General features: G+C 39.7%; 2 protein-coding genes across 3 annotated transcripts in view; one reads left to right on the top strand and one right to left on the bottom strand.

The window, feature by feature from the left end:
* Positions 1-1,715: 1,715 nt before the first annotated feature.
* On the bottom strand, positions 1,716-24,339 carry ANKMY2 (ankyrin repeat and MYND domain containing 2). 2 transcript variants are annotated; one of them, XM_075746066.1, is made up of 10 exons: positions 24,207-24,339; positions 21,771-21,835; positions 14,577-14,715; positions 12,630-12,728; positions 10,301-10,461; positions 8,993-9,207; positions 7,785-7,920; positions 5,825-5,953; positions 5,258-5,399; positions 1,716-4,981 (listed from the first exon to the last, which is right to left on the bottom strand). In XM_075746066.1, exons 1-10 carry the CDS (start codon positions 24,271-24,273, stop codon positions 4,758-4,760), a joined length of 1,377 nt encoding a protein of 458 aa, XP_075602181.1. In that variant the 5' UTR covers positions 24,274-24,339; the 3' UTR covers positions 1,716-4,757. The 2 variants fall into 2 exon arrangements, with proteins under 2 accessions (XP_075602181.1, XP_075602182.1); XM_075746067.1 differs by lacking the exon at positions 21,771-21,835 and having other exon boundaries at positions 24,207-24,335.
* BZW2 (basic leucine zipper and W2 domains 2) overlaps positions 24,161-24,366 on the top strand; it is a 59,718-nt gene continuing 59,512 nt past the window's right edge. The window contains exon 1 of the mRNA XM_075746069.1: positions 24,161-24,298. The gene's annotated coding sequence lies outside the window, so the exon portion shown is untranslated. The remainder of the gene's footprint in view (positions 24,299-24,366) is intronic.

Genomic DNA, 24,366 nt, shown 5'->3' with positions numbered 1-24,366 from the left:
TGAGTCTCAGTAAGAGCCATGAGCTCTTAAGCATGCTGGTATCTAGCTGTTGTCTGGGGCTGCTGATACTCTCCCGGGATGCAGGACTTGCTATGCACAATGCGCTGCCCCAAGGCTGCTGGCTGGTTTTAACACAGTCCTGTATAACCATGTGGGCCGTACAACGCTGTAGCACTGCCCCTGACACTGCCGACTTCTAAAGCTTGTTACCACTGAGGAAGCTAGTGGGAGATGTGTGTATAGATGGAAAACAGTATGTTTCCTCACATCTTTCTCCCTCCATTCTGCCAAAGGCTTAAAGACAACACTATCTGACTTATCAAAGCCCTTCTTCAGCCTGTGGCTTGTCTGCTGAGTTCCTCCTTTCTCTCCTAAGTTAGCATGGAGTCACAGCACAGTCTAGGTTGGCAGGGGTGGATCTCTGGAGCTTATCTAGTCCAGCCTGCCTGTTGAAAGCGTCTGAGATTAGGTTACCCAGTGCCCCGTCAAGGCGCGTCAAGTATTTCCAATGAGGGAGATACCACCACTTCTGGGAAATCTGTTTCATTGCACTCCACAGTGCTTTTCTTATATTCAGATGGAATTTCACCTGCAATAACTTGGACCTGTTGGCTATTGTCCTGTATCTGTGCATCCCCCACCTTCCCTGTAACTACCTCCAGCTATGGTAAGACTGTAAATAGATCTCCCTGAATATTTTCTCTGGGCTGAACAAACAAAACTCCTCCAACGCTCTGAGCGTCATGGTGGCACCCTTGCTGGACCTCTCATTAATCTCTCTTTAACTGAGTTGACCAAAATGGGACACAGTATTCCAGGTGTGGCCTAGCAACTGCCAAGTCAAGTGGAATAGTTACACTTCCGATCTGCTGACAGTACCGATGCATGGCACCATCGACCTTCGGTGCTGCCAGGGCATACTGCTGGCTCCAGGTGAGCTTACTGCCTACCAGGTCCCCCAGGGCCTTTTCAGCAGACCCAGGCAGAGCCCAGTCTGTACTGCTCCATGGGATTACTCCTTCCCACATACAGGACTTCATCTTTGTTAAATCTCCCAATTCCTTTCACTTTTTGGCATTAGATTCCTTCCTTTTTGATTTCAATTTTACCTATTTTTCATGCTTGAAGTTCCATGCATTTTGTAAATGCCCTTAAATTAGCCTTATCTTTGTGGTTTTGAAAGGTAGATCAACGCCTTGGTTTTGATTAGGTTTCAGGTTCTCAAATTGAATCAGTCTACAGAGAAGCTAGACCAGCTTCAGCTAACGTTTTCTTAAAGAGGTACTCTTAAGGACCTTAAATCCATTGGGATTTAGTAAGTGTAATCCCTAGTTTGTCTTGAGTCTTTTGAACTCTGACAGCTGACTATGCTCATGGATGTAGTCTATGACATCATAATCATTTCAGAGCAGAAATTTCACAATCCCAGAAGCTGTAGATTTTACATGTCATAATAAACACGGAAAAGGCTGAATTTAAGAGTTTCTCTGAAAGCAGACTAAATCCCACTTGGAGCTGGACTATGGTAGTAAGCAATGAAGCAATGTCATTTCAGAGTAAATCTCATTGATTTCAAGTTTTTGGGATGAAATTAGAGGCACAGTATTTCTGGCTTGCAATATTTTTCTGCCCCTGTTTTCTTTTGATTAAAGAAAAATTAAAGTGAAATGAAGAATTGTTTCAGTTTTCTGCTCAGAGAATGCTGCAATGCAATGTTTCAACATAATGAATTTTATTACAGAATCTTTTTGAACAACTAATTTAACGTTTACCTCAAAGAATACAGATTTTGAAAAGAAAATACACATTTTACAGGAGTAACTGTTAAAGAATTTTAACATGACTTCTTGTAATCTTTTTGAGCATATAGATGGGCTCAGAGAAGACAATGATTGAATTTATACATATATGATCTTTGATGGTAAAAAGCCCATCAAAACCTCTTATATTTTTGGCCCTCCCACCATTGCACACAAGTATCCCAGGAACACACAGATTAAACCGAAAAGCCCCTACCATGGCATCCAGCAGCTCTTCATTCTAACTTTTGCTGCCTGTTCACATTTGTGGTTTGTAAGTGTTGGATGCTGGCCAACAAGTCACCAGTCAGCAGAATCACTGACTGCCAACACATCCCTCCAGTTAAAAGGCAGCGCTTTCCGTGCATTCATCCATTTGAGCTTTGGAAAAAGTTTTGAGTCTCTTTTACAGCCATTCATGAAAAAAGGAGTAACATTAGCCATTTATATATGAAGAAATACTCAAATTACAAAGGTAATTTCAAATTTTGCTGAGAATTCCCTTTGGTTAGATGAAGAAAACCCTTGAAAATGTACCCACAAAGATCTACACTGATTTGAACGTGCAATATTTGGGTCACTAGAAGATATGCTCAGATAGTTTTAACAGCTTTTCTATATTCTTAATTCAATCAGATTTCCCAAGGTGAAGAAAACAGTAGAAGACAAAATAGATATGAAAAAAACACTTAGCCTAAAAGCAAACTAGGGAGCAAGAGCTGTCAAGCAGGCTAGACAGATTCGCAGCTGCTACGTTCTTATAGCTAGCAAAACAGCTGGAGGAGGGAGAATTCTGTTTCCTAGAGGAGGGGAAATCACACACCCTTGAAGGTGCTGGAGTGTGTCTGTCGGCTTTGCACTCCACAGCTGTCTTCTCACTCAAAATCTTGCTTAAGGAATCAGTCCATTGCATAAGAATTTTCATTCTACTTTAGGTTTCTTATAAGTAACGTCACATGAGATGTTTCCTCCAATTCATGGTTATGCAAGAGCTAGTCATTGCCCCAGGACCTACCAACCACAACCTTCCAACAGCAGAGCTCAAGCCGAGGGGGGCAGTGGTAGCTGTGGAGCGACAGCGCACACCAGGACCGTAACTTGGATTGCAGCGGCTCCCCTCCGACATGCAGTGTAAAGAGAGAGAAGTGGCAGCCTCTGCTCATACTGACTGGGAAGCATTTTTGAGTTAGGATGAGAACACAACTGCATAATCTGTGATCCCGCACTTCACACCTATTTCCAATGTTCAGATCTTCTCGTATTGCTTGGGCTTTTCTTCATCACGAAAAAGCAGTGGCTGGCAGAAACCTGAATTTGTGCTGTCAGTTTTACAACGCTTCTGAAATCATGAATCATTTGTCCTAAAGGGCTTGTGTTTTCAGAGAAACCTTGAAGAGCAACACATCCCAGCGAGCCCCAAATGCTACATGTGGAACAGGAACTTCTGTGTTGCCAGATCCAAGAGTGCACAATGACTACGTTGTGACTCCACATCTAAGTTCCAGGCATGCATCTCTCGCCAGTTGTCATGAAATCAAACTTGTACACACGAGCTACAGGAGGCTCATGCATGTCCAATGTGAATGTCACCTTATGTCCTGACAGGCATTAACAGATGCAGTAAACAAGAATTGCCACTCAGCTCCCTTCTTTTAAATAACTTCCCTTTATTCTTCACAATTTATTCTTCTAATCCTTGAAATTAAAACATAGGTGTGTTCCCTGCACAGGTGCATTTATGTATCCTCACTCTTTAGTTTTCAGAATATTAAAGAAAAACTTTCAATATATTAAATATTAAAAAACTAGTAGCATTTTTCCTGTTTCAAGGATGGTCCTTATTCCTCTAAGCTGAAGGATATTGCTATGTTCAAAACACCAGTTATTCATCCAATTACAGAATCTCAAATTTTGCCATCCTTCTGCAGCAAGTGATATTTTCAGTTGTGGCATTCCCACTGATTTCAGGAGACATGGTAGTAAATCTGAGTGAAAGCAGCACAGCTGTGGGAAGCTATTTTCTAGATGTGGTATTTAACTGAAAGCCCAAGTGAAATCCCTGTTCTATCAATGGACACGTGAATTTTCCCATTTAATTCACTGTGACCAGGTTCGGCATGAGCAATATTAAGCATCTTAATTCATAAGTAACATCCCAGTGTGCTCTAAGGCACCATTACCTGAAAGCTGAAATTTAGAAACCATTATTCTTCTCAGTCAAAGTATTTTAAATCATTCAGGTCTTCCCTTCATTAGACTTTGACAAACTTGGAATATTTTTGACCAAACCAACAGTGAAAAAATTCTGTTCAAACACACATCTCACAGTCAGCTCGAGACATCTGAAACTGCAGTATCATTTAATAAAATTGCTGTAAAATACACATTATTGTTGTGTACTCACTAGTCAAAAATATTTAATGCCAAGAATAGTTGAGAATTCAGATGAGTATCTTCAGAAACTTAACTGCTACTGAATTCCTTGAGTAAAGCTTCATAAAGTGGTGTAAAAAAGCAATTTAACAGTTGGCTATCCAATGCTTTTAACTACAGTTCTGTGTACTTGCAGAAAAAATATTTAAATTACAATTAAACTCTGTTTGAGATTCTGGAAACATGATTAATCTAGATCCAAATTTTTCACTAAGTGGCTGGTTAACCACAGATACTCATAGATTTTTGCTATGCTTGCTGTTGGTATACATACAGATAGATCTATGCCACTCTAGTTTTTATCAAATAAATATCTATTTTGACAATCTATAAGAGAAGTGGAAGTATTTATAGACAAATTAGCCAGTATTTCATCTCATGATGAAAAGAGACACGCTGTCTTTCTTAGGGAGCCTTGCATAAGTCGTGCTGTGAGAACTCAGACATGGTCAGCATAAAAAATTCTTTAGGACCCTTCAGGTACAGGGACACAGCCAGAACTCTTAGTGCCTTCCTACCCTCTTCTTACTCCTCCACATCCTGCACTTTTTGAAGAGCAATGTCAGCTAAACCAGTATCACTTTCCAGCGGACTTTCAGGCTGCAGGACTAGTGCCTTGGTCTCTTTGGTAAATTCAGGGTCATCTGTTCCATCAACAGCATGATTTGGATTCACTTCTTCAGTAGCATCTGGACCAGGATCTGACTGTTCTTCACTTGTAGAACTACCCTCTACTAGTTGCACTTCATCTAAACAAAAGAGAAATCGCATCATCAGAAAACACTGAACTCATCTGCAAGCAAACATTCCTATTACTGAAAAATAATAAACACTAGGAAATATTGCATCAGTTACAAAAGTGATTAATTTAACCAAGCTTCATCAAAAAGACCTAAGATGCTAGAGTTCTGCCTAAGTTGGTGTAAGATCACTCAACTGTTACAGATTTTAAGACCTGTTACTATTGTTCCTTGTGGTGCAGTTAACACAGCATTAGTTTCAGCAAGCAAACTATAGATCCTAACCTTTCTTTTGCTTTTTTTCTTGTTTCCTTTTTTCTTTGGCAGCTTCTAGTTCTTGTTTTTCATGAATTTCCTTCAGGGTCTTGCAGACTTTTTTGTGGGTAAACCAGTGTATTTTCTGGCAGTTCTGGTCGCAGTACATCACCTGAAAATTACCAGAGCTATCAATTCATCTTTACATAGTAAAAAAATACACAATATTCTTGTATTTCTTAGTGTACCAAGTTAAATCTCTCTATGTATATTACTTAATGGTATTTTTAAGCAATTTGTAAGGTCATATTGAGTGATTCTAACCTATATAAAACTCTATAAAGAATAGTTTGTTAACTCTACATGTACAGAAATTTTACTTTCTTAATTCTTAAACATGCACACTTGGAAGTCCAAGTACTCCTACTTGTGAATTTCAGGCATCTCTCCCAGAAGCAGATGGCTTGCACATTTTCAGTGCAGACACACATGCCATTCCTCCTAAGTCTACATGGTAAACAGTCAAGCATTCAAAATGCTCAGCGCCTCAGTGGCACTACTTTTTGTGATTCATTATAACTATTTATGGATTCTTACCATTTTACATACTGAACATCTTTTGTCTGCTCCCTTTCCCCCACAAGTTGTACAGAATTCAGCATCCACAAAACCCACTTGGCCAGTGATAGCTTGTGTGAGTACAGAAAAAGCTGTAGGGTCAGAACCCTGAAAGGTAAGACAAGAGGCAGTGATGAGGTTAAAACACAACACTGTCATGGAGAGGGACACGCAAGAGAAAAAAAAAAAGCAGCAATGCAAGCTTCCAAGTGGCCAGCTGCAGTCGCGCTCAAGATGCTGCAGCAGCAAGAACATAAAACTAAATCATTGAACTTCAACTAAGATGCCCAACTTCACATTTATATGGTTAGATGGAGTTTTATGTATAAAGTTAACTTAGTCCTTAGCTTCTGTGGAAGGGAGGATAAAAGTTATCATTTTTTACTCTGTAAACTATTAATAGTACTATTAATGAACTCAGTGTTCTTTACACGCTGTCACTGCTTGCAGATCATGTGCAGTGGGTATTTGCAGATTAGTCTCTGCGGTGGCACAGAGGAAGATATTTTACTTGTCACCGATACCTATTGTGCTCAGTGTACTGAGATACTACAGGCCAAATGTCAGAACTCAGAATCTTCCAAACAATTATTTGCATATTATTATTTAGATATTATTTGCAGCATCTTTCCCATGCCATAGAAACGGTAAGGTTTAGTATATTTTACTGGTACCCACAAATTAAGACTATTCTTTTGGGTAATGAGGTAAACATCAGAGGAAAAAAATGCCAAGTTGCTCCAGCACTAAGTAAATCCTTAAAGTGTTAGACTACCATGGAATATGCACAATGATTACTACTACGACAATACTGAGATGCCCAGACTGAATCCCAGTAATTGTGCATGCCAAAGGTCAAGGGCTTCCAGGCAATTAAAAATTTATAGCATCTTGTCCTTCCCAGTTCTGCATAAGGGACAGAAATCCGGTGTAACAAACCGTGTTTCTTTGAAGGAAGAAGGCAGAAAAGACTGCAAGTTCTTCTAAGAAAAAAGGGACAGGAAGGAAAATGTTTACTGTAAAGCAAGTCTTAATGCATCACAATGGCTTATGTTTTCAAACTGTGTTTATTTTTCTGGCTTAGGCAAATAGCAGGGATTGCATTAAGCCTGAGGACATTTTAGTAGACTGGAGCCACTTAAGATGGAGGCTATTTTTAATTCACTCAGCATAATCCAAACACGTCACAAAATTGTTCTGCTTCCCCAGCGTTAGCACATAAAACATCTAGCTCTCAGAGACCAGAGAGAACATTCTTAAAAAAGAACAGTAACTCTTGTCTAAGATTTATTATGAACTAATTAAATAGTACTATAATGAAGAGTGCGTTAGCAAAGGCATATGAGGAAAACTGAAGTCAGATTTTTTACTTGTAATTTTGATTTCCTAATTTAGATACACATTTTGTTCTGTATTGCATCATCTTGCTTCTCCCTGTGATAAAAAGAGCTTCACAGAATGCTCTCCCTTTTTCTACCATCCTACATTACCAACTTTTTGTATGCACTAGAAATAACGAATGCATTAAACATAGGGAATGATTTGATCTTAAATTGAATTTAGACATTGTGAAAAAAGAGTGCAAAATGGGTTTTGTCTGTGTCTGCATTTACAATTTGTAAAAGCGAAATGGCAAGGAAAAACTTAATAGACACCCCAGAGTAGGAAAAGAAAGCTTTGACAGAGAAACAAATTGTTTCAATTTTCTTTAAAAGCTGAGGTATTTAAGCATTCATTATGGGCACAGGTTGAAGTATTTTAGAGCATATTCCTGCAATATGTAAAATAAAATTCCAGTTTCCCAGAGAGTTCAGGGACACCAAAAACCTTTGTTTAATCTAACACGTTGCAGAAGCTGAGAACAGAAAGATGGCTTAGTTTAAACTGAATTTACTATGCAAGTTGCTTAGAAAGTATTTTCTTGACAGGAAAAACTTACTATTTCAACAGGAGCAATACTTCTCACGAGCTGCTGGAGCAACGTAGCTTCACAGTAAGGAAACTTTCGGATACTTTCTCGAATTAGCTTCTCTTGATATACAGGAAAACCATCTTTCTCTCTCCCTTTCAAGAGACTACATTTTTTAAAACCAAAATCAAACAAGAAATCACATAGTAAATGTTCAAGAACAAATGCACAGCATGCTGTACTCTGTCCTCTTTCAAATTTTAGAGAAGAATTAAAATTCAAAAGAATTTGGCAACTTCATACGTTAAAGTGTATAAAATGCAAACAAAATTATTTTTATTCTAATGCACAATCATTATGAAATATAAAATAACTAAATTATGCTCTGAAACCACTACTTACTAATTCAACCACACAAAGAATCACCTACAGGTAGACTAGTATCTACATCAGACTGAAGTAGCAAAATGCTTTATTGTATTTTAAAATGAGCCTTGTAAAAATAAACACTGAAGAATGCACAATACTTTAAAATACAAATTCTGCTTTACTTATGTTTAATAACATGTTACGTCCTGACGCCTCTTATCTATCCGGTTGGCTCCTACTTTTTTTATGTGGTTCACCGATGAACTATTTGATTTCAGTATGTGAAAGCTGACTTTGTAATTTATTTTCAGTATCACAGAAATCCACGGAGGTCTATGGGGAAAGTGATCCCTCTAAAAGTCAGGCCACTTGCTCTGATACTTAAGATCAGGTAGCTGGTTTTGTAACTCTGAGTAGGTTCTGAAGATCTAAGTGATTTAAGAGTCCAAATCTCATCCAGAGCCAGTGGGATTGGTAGTTCTCAGTTGCTTAAGTGTTTCTGAAAAAAGAAATCTCACCCTGTATGACTGCTAGAGCAAAACAGCAAGAGAAATGTTCCCAGATGATCCATATCGGACACTGAGAAATTATTTTTTCAAGCCTATCACTCCCCTGTTTCTCCACCACATGTTGCTCTCTGCCACTTCATTTGCCATCTCCTTTGTACCCCAGGAAAGGACAATGCCACTTCAGACAGAGAAAAGGGACCCTGCGCCACCCTGAAGCGACTGCAGCTGGAATTATTTAAAAATTTAATTGGCATAGCCTCTATCCATGACAATCCAATCTATTATTACAGTTGTCTTTTTCTGATATCTGTAAAGCGGGTTCATATATGTGCCTTCAGACCTCTGTGTAGACATACGTACCTTTTGATAAATCCATCTAGTTTATCCTCTCGCTCGTTTAAGAATGTGATACATTTCTGGAAGATGCAACTGATGTAGTGCATTTTCATAGCAAGTACTTCGTTCATATCTTTCTGCTTCATGCACTTCTCGCAAATTAGATCCAGAACCCTGTAACATTTCTGCAGTGCTTCTACTTCGGCCAATAGAGGGTTCTCTTTTACCAGGAACACAATCTATGAGAAGAAAACGTAATCCAATTAGGAACTAATAACTTTAAACTTGTGCACTAGCATTACAGTTTATATAGCTCACTGTAGCTAAATTTCAGCAGTTTCTAATATTCCTCTATTTCCGTCTCAGGCAGTCTTCCCCTTCTTTTTTCAGTCATTATTTGGTATTATTATTTAGTATACTGTAATTCACAGTTCCAATGCAAGAAACATTTACAATTAAGACTGGTATTAGAAATAACAAGGATTTTTCCAGAATAAGAACCTGAAGAATCAAAACCATTTCAAAAGAGTTACACGCACCATCCTAAAATCTCTTTGCTTTTGAAGACTTAAACCAAACTGGATGTGTATGAATTTAAGCAGCTTCACAGAACACATCAAACTCACATAGTCTTGGAGTACTTCAGGTGGACTAGTAAAGCACTGAACTAACCTTTTTAATGAGGAAACGTATACTCTACTCACTAAATTAGCTGCCACTGGTGCATTACTGTTTCTATGTGCCACAGATACCTGGTTGGTAACTGTTGACAAATTCCTGACTTTGGCAAGCCCAAGGCACCTGTCTTTGAATTTAGGTGTATTAATTTCTCAAACCATAAAAGACATTTTTTTCAGCAAATATACGGGAGGTAAAAATAGACATCTCTTGCCCATACTTCCAGAAGCAGCAGCAGCAGCAGATGTTACTATGGTGAATTACTGATGAAGGTAGGATGATACTTGCTGAGACAAGCATTGAGAGAACAATGAGATTTTGTTAAGATAGGAAATTGGTTTATGTTTCCACTTCAAGTGGGGCTAGGAAAAAAAGAAAGCCAAAAAAAGAAAGCTATTTATGGTTATTGATGCAAAAAATAAGAATCTCTCTGCTTCAAGGTGTTAGTTTAAGATTCTGGTGTACATAAACACTGAAATAGCTTTGTTTTTGAATGAGGTCTAAATGTTGAGCCTGATTCTTTCTCATTATCAGAAGCATCTGAATTAGTGGATAATGCTTTTGATCTCAGTTGGACTCAGAAAAGCTGAATGCTTTCTGACAAAGAAACAGTTCCCATGCCAACAGACACATACAATTTATTTATTACCTCACCTTAACAGGATGCATGTTAGTAGTAGTAATAATTTTATGTAGAGGCCCTGCTAATTTTACTGGCAGTTTTGGTTCTTTATCTAAGCCTTGTGGTTTAGTATAGTAGTCCAGCCTTTCACGTGGAAAGAAGTTGTTGATGACAGTCACACAGTCATGTTGACCTAAAGGCACACAAGAAAAAAAAAAAAAATCACCAATGAAATGAAATAATAATAAAAAAGAACACCTAACCCCAAATCTAATATAAGCAATACAGGTGAGAATTACCCACAAAGGAGCTTAGCATGATGTGCTTTGCAGCGGTGACAGGCAACTCTTGCCATTCTTTTACATCAGTAAGTGTAACTTACTGACTCCCAGCAAGGAATGATTTCATGAAATTTCATTTTGAGAACTCTATCCCCTTCCCTGGTAAGCCAAAACTAAGAGACTAAGTATTTGTCCTCAAAGTTATACTATACTAGTAGTCTCATACCGGTGTTAAAATTTCTCAAGAGAAGTTCTCTCTGCTTTGTAATTTAAAAAAATCATGGCATTTGCATTGGAATTTACAAGTTTTCAGACCTGAAACAGATAGTAGTGTATTAACCTAAACCAAGAGAAATTATAAGAACAGAACATGCTTAAAATTTAAAAAAGAAAAAAGGACTGTCATGTGATGAAAGTAACAAGATGAGAGAAATTACAGCCCCTTCTTGTTTTCTACATCTGACAATATGATGGATTATTGGGCTAAAGGGAAAGTAAAATGTAGCTTCTCTAGTTCAAGACCACATCCTTTAAACTTACTGATTTATCTTGGCACTAATCCTATTAATCAGTAGAAGACAACACAGCCAACCAAATTCCAGCATTTAAAACCCTCCACTGTTTTAGAAGAGACTGTTCTAAGCTAATAGAGCACAGTGTAAGACAAATGACAGGGGAAGAAGTATCCTCACTTCCCACACACAGACAGATGAATTAATGTTGATTGGACAGAGGATAAAAAAGAACAGGAATGGATTCCAATGTTCAGACTTTTACAGGGTAGCGTATCTCAGTACGCCTGAAAATATTTATTCAATCTTGGTGACATTATGAGATTTAAAACAAGAATTCTCCAAAATCATGTCCGAGATAACGTTCCCCATTCACTAATAATTCAGCATCACATTGGGAAAGATTCTCCAAATCCAAAGTATAATTAATAGGAGTGGACTTCTCTGACATATTAAGTGAATAGTTTTTGCTGCTTGAATCTCGAGTGAGCAATGTCAATCTTTTCCTCTTTAAAAGACCAGAATGAGATATGGTTGAAATTAAAACTGCACTAACTCACTATTCAAGGACGTAAATCTAAAGGGCGAGGTAGGCTCTTGAATCCAGAACACCCAACGGACTTGCAAGAGAGTGCTCAGACATTTAAACAATACAAGAAGGTTGTGTTGAAGTGAAAATACAGGTCCTCACGTTTGTTTCTTGGGAAGGTGTGTTGGGTTTGCGTGGCAAGGTTTTGGTAGCGGAGGGGCTACAGGGGTGGCTTCTGTGAGAAGCCACAGAAGGTCATCTGGCCAGCAATAGCTGAGTCTTTAAAATGACTCCACTTTTTCTGGTACTATGTCATCACACGTCCCTGCTAGAAATAGAGAAAAAGTGGTATATTTGGGAACGTTAATCTAGGGCTCTCCCAGCGCTGTTAAGACAGGTAAAGAAGTAAAAACGGTTTAGGAAAAAAAAAAAAAAAAGGCAAGCAAAAGAAACGTAACAACAGAGAAAAGCCTAGTTACATGTTTTGTCCAGGATCGCACAGCACACTGGAACGACACATCTTTTCTCTTGTTCTGGTCAAGTTTAGGTCACTAAGTAGTGACTACCTCAGAGCAGGTTCCAAGACTTCTCCCTGTCCCACATACGAGGGCAGGGGTTGACTCCCCACTAGCACACAGCATGCTGCTTGGTGGCAGAGCTCAGGTGAGAGTTCCTGACTCCTACCACTACGTTCATTCCTTCCCACAAAGGAAGTGCCAATTATGCACTTTGTACTGCACTTCAGACACCTCAAATGTTACCAGCTTCCTATTTGAAAAGTGATGTCACAGCAAATTCTTGCCCACTTGGAGAACAGCAGCATCTATTCTTACCAATAAGATCACTTGTGCTTTTATGAAACAAAGCATGGTAACAGAACATAAATTTTGACTCTGTTACAGGATGAGATGTGGAAAAAAAAAGCCAAACAACTGCGTCAGTTCAGAGCAGGTCATTACAAAATGTTTCTCCAATAAAAAGCATCAGAATCTAACACTTCTTTAGGAATTTAGAAAATGATAATAGACTTTCTCCTTACCCACAAAAGCAGCCATCTGAGCCGCTGTCCTCCCCACAGAGTTGACAACATCAGTCTCTGCTCCAGCCTCTAACATCATCCAGGTGATTTCTTTGTTTCCTGAATTTGGAGGGGGGGGAAGATATGGGGAATGAGAGAGAACAAACCAGAACTTGTCATTCTTTATATTGCAGAAAACCAAGGGGTGAATTTCTTAAAGGCCAGGAATAACACTGAGGGAAATTAATGTTCTTAATGTCATTATTTTAAGAACAGATTAAGAGAAAGGCACAGTGCTGCCTCCTTATTTATGGTTCCAGAGGGTCAAATGAAAAGTACAAACTAAATTCAGGCAGGCTGTAACTGCTCTCTGTAATGCACATTCAGCTCCCCGTGGAGCTTATGGGAGTCATATGCATGTAAGTACACTAGAGCTTGGTCCCTCTGGATAGCACTATAGAAGCAAATTCTACTAATCTAGTTTGACACTTCAACATTTGCTATTCTAAGAAGAAAAACAAATCCAGTACTATTATGTAGCAGGAGCACAGAGAAGAGAACAGATTGTTCCTTTCTCCACAGCGGGAACTGGGTGTTCAGACTGGGCTAAATACCAAGTAAAATGAAGCTAAAATTTGATGGGAAGATTAGATGACTTAATTGGTGCCCTTCAGAGACTAATCAGGACACTTGTCACCGCTCGTGCTGGTTCTGCTTTCAAAGGTATTCTAGTTTATCAGGTTTTGTGCATATGCTAGGTACAGAAAAGTGAATATAAAGAAAGAGGGGGTGTTGGATGGAAATTAATGTTTCTGATTCAATAACAAAAACATTGCATGAGTAGTGCTCATGTAGCTTTCGCACCCACAGATAACAGACCTTAAAGTCAACATTCAGTAGCGTTCACACCCAGGATGACAGGTTAAAAGCTCAGCTGCAAGAAAATGGTAAAAATCCAGCATTTTCCATAAAGCTGCAGTCATTTAACCTCTGAGTTTGTTCCCATCTATCTGCTGCAGCTCTGATACTGCTCAATGCCACAGAAATTTCCCACATCTTTTCGCCAAAGTTTCAGCAGAAAAGCGATCTAATGATCCAGTTAAGGTTCATATACACACACGCGCCTTTTTTTTTATACTTATGATGAAAGAAGGCAGAGTTTAAACTCTACTTGGTAAGAAATCTTACTTCCCTAGAATCTCCTTTTTGGGAATACTTAAGTGGCCTAGTAAAGAAGAGACTTAAAATAACCTAATATTCTCAGATATAGTTTTTTTCCCCAGAAGAAACAATGGTTTTTTTTAATGTAGTGTCTTTTTCTCACTCAAGGAAATAATTGTTCCTTTCATCAGGGAAAAAGAATAGCAAGAGGAAAGCTGCAAACACCTCAGACAGAAGAAGATATATACAGCTGTAAGCACTCCCATAAAAAAAAAAAAAAAGAGCAGATTGAAAATTAATGTGATAAAACACGTTTTTAAAACTTACTAAATACATTTTTTAAAGCCCACAAGATAATTGCAAAAATAATGTAGGACAAAGGCAAAATTTGAAAAATACTAGATTGATTTGACAACCCTCAAATATCACTAAAAGCTACTGATTTGTAGTCCTAAAAAAGGCAGTTTAGTGCAGCATCTTTTTCAGTATAACACAGTATAATTAAACAGAATGTATCCCACTGCACAAGAGAACTGTCACAGGACACTCAATTTTGAGATCTGTAACAAACAGGACAAAGTACAGGTAGACTATATGCCTCAAAATGCTGAACAAAATCAATTTTTATACGAAAAAAGATCCCAAGCCTAACAGTAGCTCTCCTGATGACTCTACTGGTCTTGACATGTTCACATAATAGTAAATCTGAATAATAAAAACACACCAACATTTTTCTTTATTAATTTATGGCAAATTGTACTCAGCAGTGTCACAAAAATCAGTGATCTAAGTTTAGTAATTAGTTACCTGAAAGTCCAGCAAACATCAAAGCAGTATATCCATGCTCATGTTCATTGCAGTTAACATCAGCTCCGTGTCGCAAGAGCAACCTGCACATGTCTACTTTCCCTTTGTACGCTGCATGCATTAGGGGGGTCATGCCATGCTAGCAAAAGAAACATGAAGGAAGAAGCATACAAAAAAAAATTCATTATATCTCTTGATCTCCTCCTCCTATTGATAATTTTCACTACTACACACATATTCAGTATAACTACCAAAGCCTCACGTAATATTTGTTAGTGACAACAAAAAAAGCTCACAAAATATTGACCAAAAAATACTGTTACTAAGATGCAGATTTTCCATTTCCATGTCACTTTTCTGATTATGCTGTGCTATATATATATGGAAACAGACCAGTGGTAAATAAAAAAAACTCATTTAACACAAATTTGTCATTAGCCTTTTGTATAAGACATTAGTGTTAAAGAGAACTAATGCTTCTGCCAGCAAGAGAAGCTTGTTTTATAAAATTTGTCAGGTTCCTAAGTTATTACTTTCCCCCTGCATTACACAATAAGCAACAAGAAAACTGGGAATAGGCTGTTGTTAGTTTTGCCATTATGAAGATTTGCAGTTTCTGAAACCCATCCTGGTCCTTTTTAGTCATGATTACTGGTAATTGTGCTAACCTCCTCTCTTCCACTTATCCACCCTTTTGGTATTGTGTCTGTGATCTTATATCAGCCAGAGCTCTGACAGCCCTTGAAAAGACACACAGCTCCAACTAGACTTTAACAACCATGCAGTCTCAAACCTTGCCTTTTGATAAACTGCACCAGTGCAAACAGGATTAGCTTCAGCAAGGGAGGCACAGAGGTTTCATTAGAGTTGCACTGGTGTAATTATAAAAGCAAACCTGGGCAAAGCCTGGGAGGGGAATTTTCAGAACTTGGGTGAATTGTTAGTGCAGGCTCTCTCCCTCTCAAAGGGCACGGAGAAGCACATTTCTGTTTGAGAAAATTGCATGACATTCCATTTTTAGAATTTGATATGCTTTTTCCAATACATTGTTTATTTTCACTTAACATCGTCAGGATTCATGATATCAGCCAAGACATAGTAATTGCCCAAGAACATTCTCCAGCACTTAATACAAGGGAGCGTGCTTTAGTTTGTCCCTGAAGGAAGACAAAATGACATTTTCTTCCTTTTTTTTGCAGGTTAAGGCTGTGTGCATGAATACACTTATGTACACCACTACTGCAGCTCTCTAAATGCATGGTAATATGATACTCTGAAATAATCTAATTGTCAGTTTGAGCCTTAATATATTTTTTGTTTCAATTTATGATACAATAAAACCTAATTCAGTTGTATTTATCAGTATAATTTTTAAAAAATGCCTAAAAGTGAGGGAAATTGGGAAAGTTAAAATTATAACAACAATTTTAAAGTAGTATGTTTTCATTATTCCCCATCCTAACTGAAAAGAATAAAAAATGATTACTCAAAGTCACATTACTATCAGCCTTTCACATTCACAGCAAACAAAAAAGGGACAGGCTAGACACAAGCTTATCTGGAAAAGCTTGGTATCCTGTATTATGTCCCTATGCAGAACTGAAATGACTGCAAATACTCTTCTCAGGCTGAATATCCAAGACAGGTCCAGCAACAGTCTGTTTTCTGACAGATGACATTTGGATTGTCAATACAACATATTTAAAAGACTAAACCAGCAGAGAGTTTATTAAGCATACAGACAAAACAAATTATTTATTTTTCCAACATTGAACAGAGGATGAAGAATCCATTTTCTAGCAGCTAGTACATAACATTCCTTTGTCCAAAAATCCAGTCTTTTAACCTCATTCTCTAGAACAAAAATGAATCTTTCCCAGTTTCTTGTTTACTTTGCAGCGATGTTACAGGGAGCAAAATTAACATCTCCTGTCTTTTGCAGGGCTGTAAGTATTCCCTGCATGTCTGACTGTACAAGGGGAATAGAGTTTGGAGTGCCTCTAGAAATGGCCTGGCACCTCCCTTGACCAGGTTCTTCAGCTCATCAACCAACAAGGACTCCCTGGTGCAACAGGGCTACGCCTCATGGCACAGCCAGCCAGCCATTACACACCACCCTTCCCAGTTCCTGATGTTGAAAATATATCCAAAGTGGAGTGAGGGACTGGATTCCAAGAGCTAAATTGACCTAATGCTGCCATGGTAGAGGAGCCGGTTGAAGAAAAAAACCGCAGCACACTACAGGGTCAGTGGGCTGAATCAGCCAGCAAGGGAAGACAAGGACACATGGGGAGGCAGGAGGGGCAGATGAGTCCCAGAACCAGGGATGAGTCGGGCTCTACCACCAGAAGTGGAGGAAGAAGAAAGCAGGTCAAGCTCTCTCTCTTCAGCACCTGGGAGACGTATGCTTCCACAGGATGAATAAAAACAAATTTATAAAGATAATAAACTGGAAGAGCAACCTTCTGCCTTCTAGGAACTATGGAGGAAGTTTTCAACAGCCCTGTTTCTCAACCTTCATTGACCACAGGAAGTGGGGAGCAGGGGTGGCAAGAGAACAAGAGTCAGGACAAACAAAAAAAAAATAAATACACAGACCATCTCACATCCCAGTGACCTGTGCATATTTGGCAGAAAAACTGAGTATGTTGCAAGCATTTAAACATGCATGCTGACTGTGTAAGGACACAGACATGATACACATATATTTTTAAAAGCCATTGTTTTGTGGATAACACACTGATGATTTGCTACTGAAGTAGCCACATAGATTTGCGTTACTCAAGATAAAAGAGGCATCCAAGCGGTCCCAACATGCCCAGTGCTTTACACTTCTCATGCTCACTTCACCCCTCCTCTCAACTGCAGAAACCTGGTCAAGATGTGGCACACACAGGCTGGAGCACACTGGAGCAGCTCCCTCAGCAGGTATTGGGATACACCACAACATTGCATGTGTGAATACCAGCTACCTAAATAGAGAGGGAGAGGGCTGTAAAAACCCTAGCTGAAAAACTGCTGTGGACACTTCTATGCTCACAGCCTGACAGTGTTAAAGCATCCACCTCTCTCTTTCCCAGCTCATATTGCAATGAGGAACCCAGCCCCACATTAACACGGAGAGTGCCTTATTTTATTTGTTAGATTCAGGCAACTATACCAGTTCTATTAATTCAGAACATTACAAACTAAAGGTGTAGACTGTAGGTTTGGGTTTTAACTGAGGCAGTATTTGGGAAGTTACTAAAAAAGAAACAAATGATGAAAAAAGAGCAGGTGCCACAAGGAACACAGAAATACCAATTGTGGAATGTCTTTGAAATCAACTCTCCTAAAAAGAAGAGCAAAGGAAGAGCATTACTGAAATTAGACCAACTCACTAAGTCTCGCTCAGGTGGCTATTTGGAATTGGATTGTAAAAATGTCTGATTTTTAAGAGGAATTATACTGAATGCTGCTAGTCTAGAAATATGTGTCTTGAATTTTCATTGGATTAAAGCCTTTAGAAATTTCACCCTTCAAGCTTTTGAATAAGATGGCCTTTACTTATTTTAAACTTAGTCTAAGCAGGATTTGGAAGGTAGTCAGCAGATACATGGATGAAAAATTTTAGCTATAGTTAAGTATGAACTAATTAGAATATGAAATACGGTTCAGTGAGCGTTGATGATAGCTATAGGTCTTCTCCTTTATAGTCACTCTGATGAGCTTTTGGTTTCACATATGCAACACATTAGATTCCTCTGATGATCTTTCTGTTCATCTGCAGCGATGAAAAGTTAAAATCTACATCAGTCAGTGACCTGCACTGAAACCAGATAATTCTTAATAGCTGTTGAATATTCTTTGGTTTGTGTATTTTGAAATACCATGTAAAAAACATCAAAAGACAGAACTCTTTCTCCTCAGTAGAGGCCAAGGATCTGGGCACAGGAAGTTCATACTGGAATAGCAAGGTAGATTAACTGAAGAACCCTCCACTGAACATAATCAGTCTGAGTAAAGCTGCATCTCTCTCATACACCTATCCTATTTTATCCTAAAATAGGATAAAACCTAAGCAATGTGCATTTAAATGAAATTTATTTGTGTGTATTTTGCATCGATTTCCATTGCCCATGTATTTGTCCTAATGTTTTGGGACATGTGAGCTTAAATGCCCCTGAAGTTTTAAAGTTGCCAGAGTCAAACTGTTAAAGACAAGTTTTGTGGAAGAGCTATTTACTTCTTCGTTTTCATAGATAGTGATTGAGCCTAAAAACCATTCCCTTCTTCAATTACCTAAATCCACAAAGAAACAACAAAAAATTTGATTTGGTCAAAAAGGATGCTGGGGAACAAACAGGACTGTATCAGCTCGATATCTACAACCTTCTGGAAGGTGGGCATCTGTAAAACGAATTGGAATAAAAAGGTCTTATTCTGCTTTCAAGTGACCTAACGCTCCTAGGAGAGCACTGCAGATAGGAGAAGGTGAAGAGTGAGTCAGTCTTGGCACGTGGGCAGGAGAAGCAAATAGACTTGGAGATTTTTTTTAAATATATGTAACAACAGCAGAAGCAACGTGGAAATACTGTGTCCAGCTCATGCCTACATTTTTGAAGATGCTGAAACAACTGGAACAGATTCAGAGAAGAGACATGATTATGGCTCAGTTACTGAAGCAACATAACTTTAGGCATGATGCTTAAGAAGTCAATACATTTGTGACTTGGCCCTTGTCTAAAGGTACATAGAGAAAAGACTGCTGATTATCAGTAGTTTTTAATCTAGAAGAAAGCAGACCTAAGCAGTTAGAATGTATGGTTAAACAAAAAATTAAAGGCACATCTTATGCATTTATTTTTTACAGTCCAGAAGTGCAACATGTAACAGTCTGCTTCTGGATGCTGTGGATTCTCCAGGCCGTGGAAATTATTAAATTGTGATTGCATGTTTGCTGCAGCACAAATAGACAAGAGAATTGCATTAAACCTGTGCTCTTTCTGTGGATTCTCTCATGTAAAAAGGACTTTAAGGAAGGAAATGAGTTCTTAGTTCCCAAGTGAATTGTGATCCCATTTCAATATCTAAGCACTCAATTTTCAGGGCTGTTTCCTCATTTCTTAACATTAGTAAAATGAGTAACAGTAGCAATATAAATAATAATGTGAATTTCAGGATAAACAGCTAAAGCAGCAGCAGCAGAAAATAAGACCTAATGCATTCAAAGCAGTCTCCAGTTGTGGCAACATTGAATAACAGATGAAGCTAACATTTAACTCGGGTTTCACACACTATTTATGTACAGATATTAGAATAGCACATTAAAAGGAAAATGGTTTATAGCAGAAAAATCCTAAAAGCTGACATGAGATGACTGATGGATTAAGAATCCTAAACAAATCTGAACTCTTTCCTGTTCAATATGCATCATTAGTCACCACTCTTGGGGATAAAAAAGAGACTGCACGAAGTCCATTGCCTTGTGTGCCTGGGGTGTATTTAGTCAGATGTGAACATTAGGCCAGTATTGTTAATATTACTTCTTTAACAATAGCCTGAGGCACAACTCAGTTTTGGTTTCTATTAATAAGCCATATCCTTTCAACAGGAATCCTGCATGTTGCACTAATATCGCATCAAGGGTGCAGTCGTTCACCACTACTTCAGTAATTACACTAAAATAAAAGCTTTCAAAGTCCATACAATAAAACACACTTGCAAACATACTTACATTGCATCTTGGGTTCCTAAAGTTTACTGTAAAGCTTAGTTTGACTAGTTTGTCAGAAGACTGTTGAAATTCATGCATTAGAAATTAAGGTTTAAATATTTAACTGTATTTAAAAACAATCAGAAAATGGATCTGTTGGCAGCACAAAAAAGGCTAACAATATTCCAGGAACATGACCAGTAGATGAAGTGATCATTTTCCTCCATTCAGCATTCATGAGACCACATGTGCAATACCCTGCCCAATTTTGGGCCTTCCAGCACAACAAAGACATGGATAAAATGCAGCGAGTTCAGCAGAGTACCACCAAGACATGGTGGGAACTTTAGCACTTGTGCACTGAAGAGAGGCCACAGGAACTCGGCTTGTTCAGCCTGGAGAAGACATGGCTTTGGTGGGACCCAACAGCAGCCTGCCAGTGCCTACAGGAAGATCATCGAGACGACAAAGCCAAACTCTTCAGTTATGGTGGCAGGAGGGCAAGAGACAATACGTGCAAGTTGAAATAGAGGTTCAGAGATAAGGGAAAAATATTTCCATCATAAGCACGGTAAGGCAGTGGAACAAGTTGCCTAGAAAGATTGTGCAGTCTCCGTTCTTGGAGGTTTCCAAGGACAGACAGGATAAAGCCCAGAGCAACCTCATCTGACCTTGGAGCTGAAGCTGCCTTGAGTGGGAGGCTGAACTAGAAACCTTTTGAGGTCCCTTCTAGCCTGAATTTCCCAGTGATCCTATGAAATGATAAAGTTGAGGGAAAACAAACACAAACTGACATTTAAATTGATAAATTACACATTGATCTAACATGCAAGCTGGGCAATTACAGTTTTGCTTCCATGTTACGCTTCAAATTAATGTTGCATGCTTTAGAAAAACATTGGAAAAAAAAAGGGGAAACAGATGTGAACATCACACAAAGTTCCTTTCTCCACGAACTTCCTCCCATCTTCAGTAGCACTTAAGAATTTTACCTTCTACACCTCTATCACATCTGCCTCTGCAAAAAACAGTGTGTTTTCCACTTCTGTCCTAGCTGCTCACTGAGTAAGTTTATGGTTCTACAAAGATAACGCTTTGGGTGATGAGATGCAAGCGTGAGATGGGGACAGGTATTCTTTAGGCACGCTGTCTGCCACTATCTAAGCCGAGGGACTACAGTTTGGCGGAGGTGACAAGAAGTCAGGGAGCACCCCCATGTGTCTTGGTGCAGCGGTCATCTTACTTAACAGACACCAAAGCTCGTGATGGAACTTGAGACAAAACACCAACAGTGTAGCACTTTAAGTAACTTTCTTAAAAAAAAAAAAAAAAAAAAAAGAGCTCTTCAAAGATTCATTACTCAGCTGCAGGCTGGAAGTATCTTCAGAATAACTCTGATTTCCAGGAGTCTGTGTAGCAATGTTATTTAACAAGAAGGCCTTCAGACCTAGTATTTTCATTGCTAAACCCAGCATAATGCTTGTACAGTTTTGCTGTACCTCATCCAAGCAATTGACACGGACATTCTTGCTGCCCAGTAGCCTTCCAGCCTCCTCGGTGTTTCCTTTAATTAAAAAAAAAAAAAAAAAAAAAAGACAGAGAGAAAGGAGGGTGAGAAAGGGAATAAATTGAGAATCAAGAGGAAAAAGATCAATTCCATTCCTGATTAGAATCAAAATCTTTGTAGATTAACCCCTTGGAATGTAGACTATCCACCAATAAATCAATCACACTTAGTGAAGAGACTTAGGAATGAACAGCACTCTGTTCTAGAAGCTAAAAACCAAGTAACCACAACATCAAAGAGTAGTCTGAGAGCATGCACTAGAAGCAAACATCCATTTTTTGTGAAGTAACTGCTCTACACATATACAAGAACAGGACCCTAATAGGACCCTTCATAAACTGCATCAGAACAATTCTGAATTAGTAAAATGATGCTGAGCATTTTAACCTATCGAGTACTTTGACCTCTTCTGGAGCACCATATGTCTAAAAGAGCTATCTAAATTCTCACAAAAGGGAATTATCCAATTTCAAAGACTTTTCCGGTCTGAATGAAACATGCTTTAATGTAGTTACATCCCCTTCCTGTTTAAATTTGAAATTTGCAACATTCCACCTCCCAGGTCCAGAAAAGTGGAAGGAATTTGCTTTTAGTAATAGAGAATTGAGGTGGAAAGGACAAGGACTGAGGTAGGTTGATCACCAACTTTTCTAAAAATTGCCAAATGCGTAAGTAGGCTGAAGTCTGAAAAAAAATCTGTGCAAGGAAAAACAGGCCATAATTTTGCCTTGATTTCTAAACAAGGCACTAAACTGTTAGAATTCAGACTTGTAGAATTGGCTAGAGCTTAAAGTTGGAGCCAGGCTGTTCACAGTGGTAAGCGGTATGAAGCAAAGAGACAACAGGCAGAAGTTGAAAGAAAAAGAAGCTTCTGACTGTATATAAGGAAAAACGTTTTCACTGTGAGCCCAGTAAGGCAGCAGAACATGTTGCCCAGAGACACTGTACAGTCTCCATCCTTGGAGGTTTTCAAGGCTTGATCGGATAAAGACCTGAGCAATCTCATTTGACCTCACAGCTGACCTGTTTTGAGCGGGAGGTTGGCCTAGAGACCAAGAGATCCTGAGATCCCTTCCAACCTGAATTATCCCCATGATGCTTCAGGAAAGTTAGACAGAAGTGTTTGCAAACTGATTCTGATCCACAGTAAACTCATCGCCAACTGTTCTGTCCTTGTGTCTCTGACACAAAGAAACTTCTTAACATAAGGAAGAGTGAAGCCCCAAAACTAAAAATAAAATTTCATATGGGATCAAATTGCCTCAAAACTACATACAGAAATGCATGGAGTACATCAGGTGTTTTTAGTTTACCTCCAACTAACAAAGAATCATTCAGAATTTTCAAAAAACAGTTCGGAGTATAACTGTTTAGATAGGGCTGGGAAATTCATGTTGCTGGACCGTGACATCCAACTGTTACGACAAGCGTGACAGAAAGCCCCTCAGCAATAAGCATATGCACCACATAACATGGTGAAACTGCAATGCTTACAAAATAAAACAGTAAAAGGGATAAGAGGTGCACAATACTCAGGACAAGCTCAAGTTCTGTTAATTTAAGAATGTCCTGTCTGCAAGGACATCCTAGTTTGGCAAGAACACATAGGGAAACTTGTAACAGGCTAAAAACCTGGATTATTCCCAATAAAACATTTTTTTTCCCCAAGCATATTAACACAAGTCAATAGATAAACGTCAACGCCCATGACTAATATGAACACACACAAGAAAGACACAAGCTTTCCTTGGCAGAGTCAGACCCTCACAGCTGGGCTTCCCCAGCCCGAACGGCACAGCACGGCGCACCCTCTCCACACCTGGCAAGCGGCCCCTTCGCATTCCCTGGCTGACACAGGCCTGTCCCACGTACGGGCAGTGTGAGCGAGAAGCCTGCCCTCGCTTCCAGGGGAACAGCCATTTTCTCCGCTGGGGAGAAGGGGGACGGGGCCCAAAGGCGGGGGCTGGAAGGCAAGCAGGCTCATATCACGGCCCCCGAAAACGGCGACCCGAGGAGCCCGCACCAGCGCGGCCAGTAACGGCTCCAGCACCCCCGGCGAGGGGCCGCGGCCTGCCCTTTGCCCGCCGCCACTAACGCCGCCGGCGGCGGGTGCGAAAGCAAACGCTCCTCGGGTACAACCGGCGGGGCCGGCGCGGCGGGGGGCCGCCCGGGCTCTACGAGGCCCGACGGAGCTGCGACACGACACGGCCCGGCCCACGGCGGCGGGGCAGGACAGAGCGGTGCGCAGCCTCCGCCGAGAGGGGCGCCGGCGGCAGCCTCGCGACGAGGTGAAGGCACCGGGGCCAGGCCCGCCGGGGCGGCACTACCGCCCACCGCCGCGGAGGGGCGAAGGCCGCGCCGGGCTCACCTGTAGCGATCACTCCCAGCAAGTCCTTCTCCTCCGGGCTCAGGTCACCTCTCCTGGGAGGAGCCATCGCGCCCCTCTGCCTCCCGCCGATGGTAAGACAGACACTTGAAGCGGTGGCGTCTGGCCAGGGCAAGCTCAACCCGGTCGCAACGACTGCCCG

Source organism: Balearica regulorum, chromosome 2 (assembly GCF_011004875.1).
Source record: "Balearica regulorum gibbericeps isolate bBalReg1 chromosome 2, bBalReg1.pri, whole genome shotgun sequence".
Taxonomy (NCBI): Eukaryota; Metazoa; Chordata; class Aves; order Gruiformes; family Gruidae; genus Balearica; species Balearica regulorum.
Note: the sequence above shows the minus strand (reverse complement) of the source record. Positions and strands in the feature narration are given on the sequence as shown.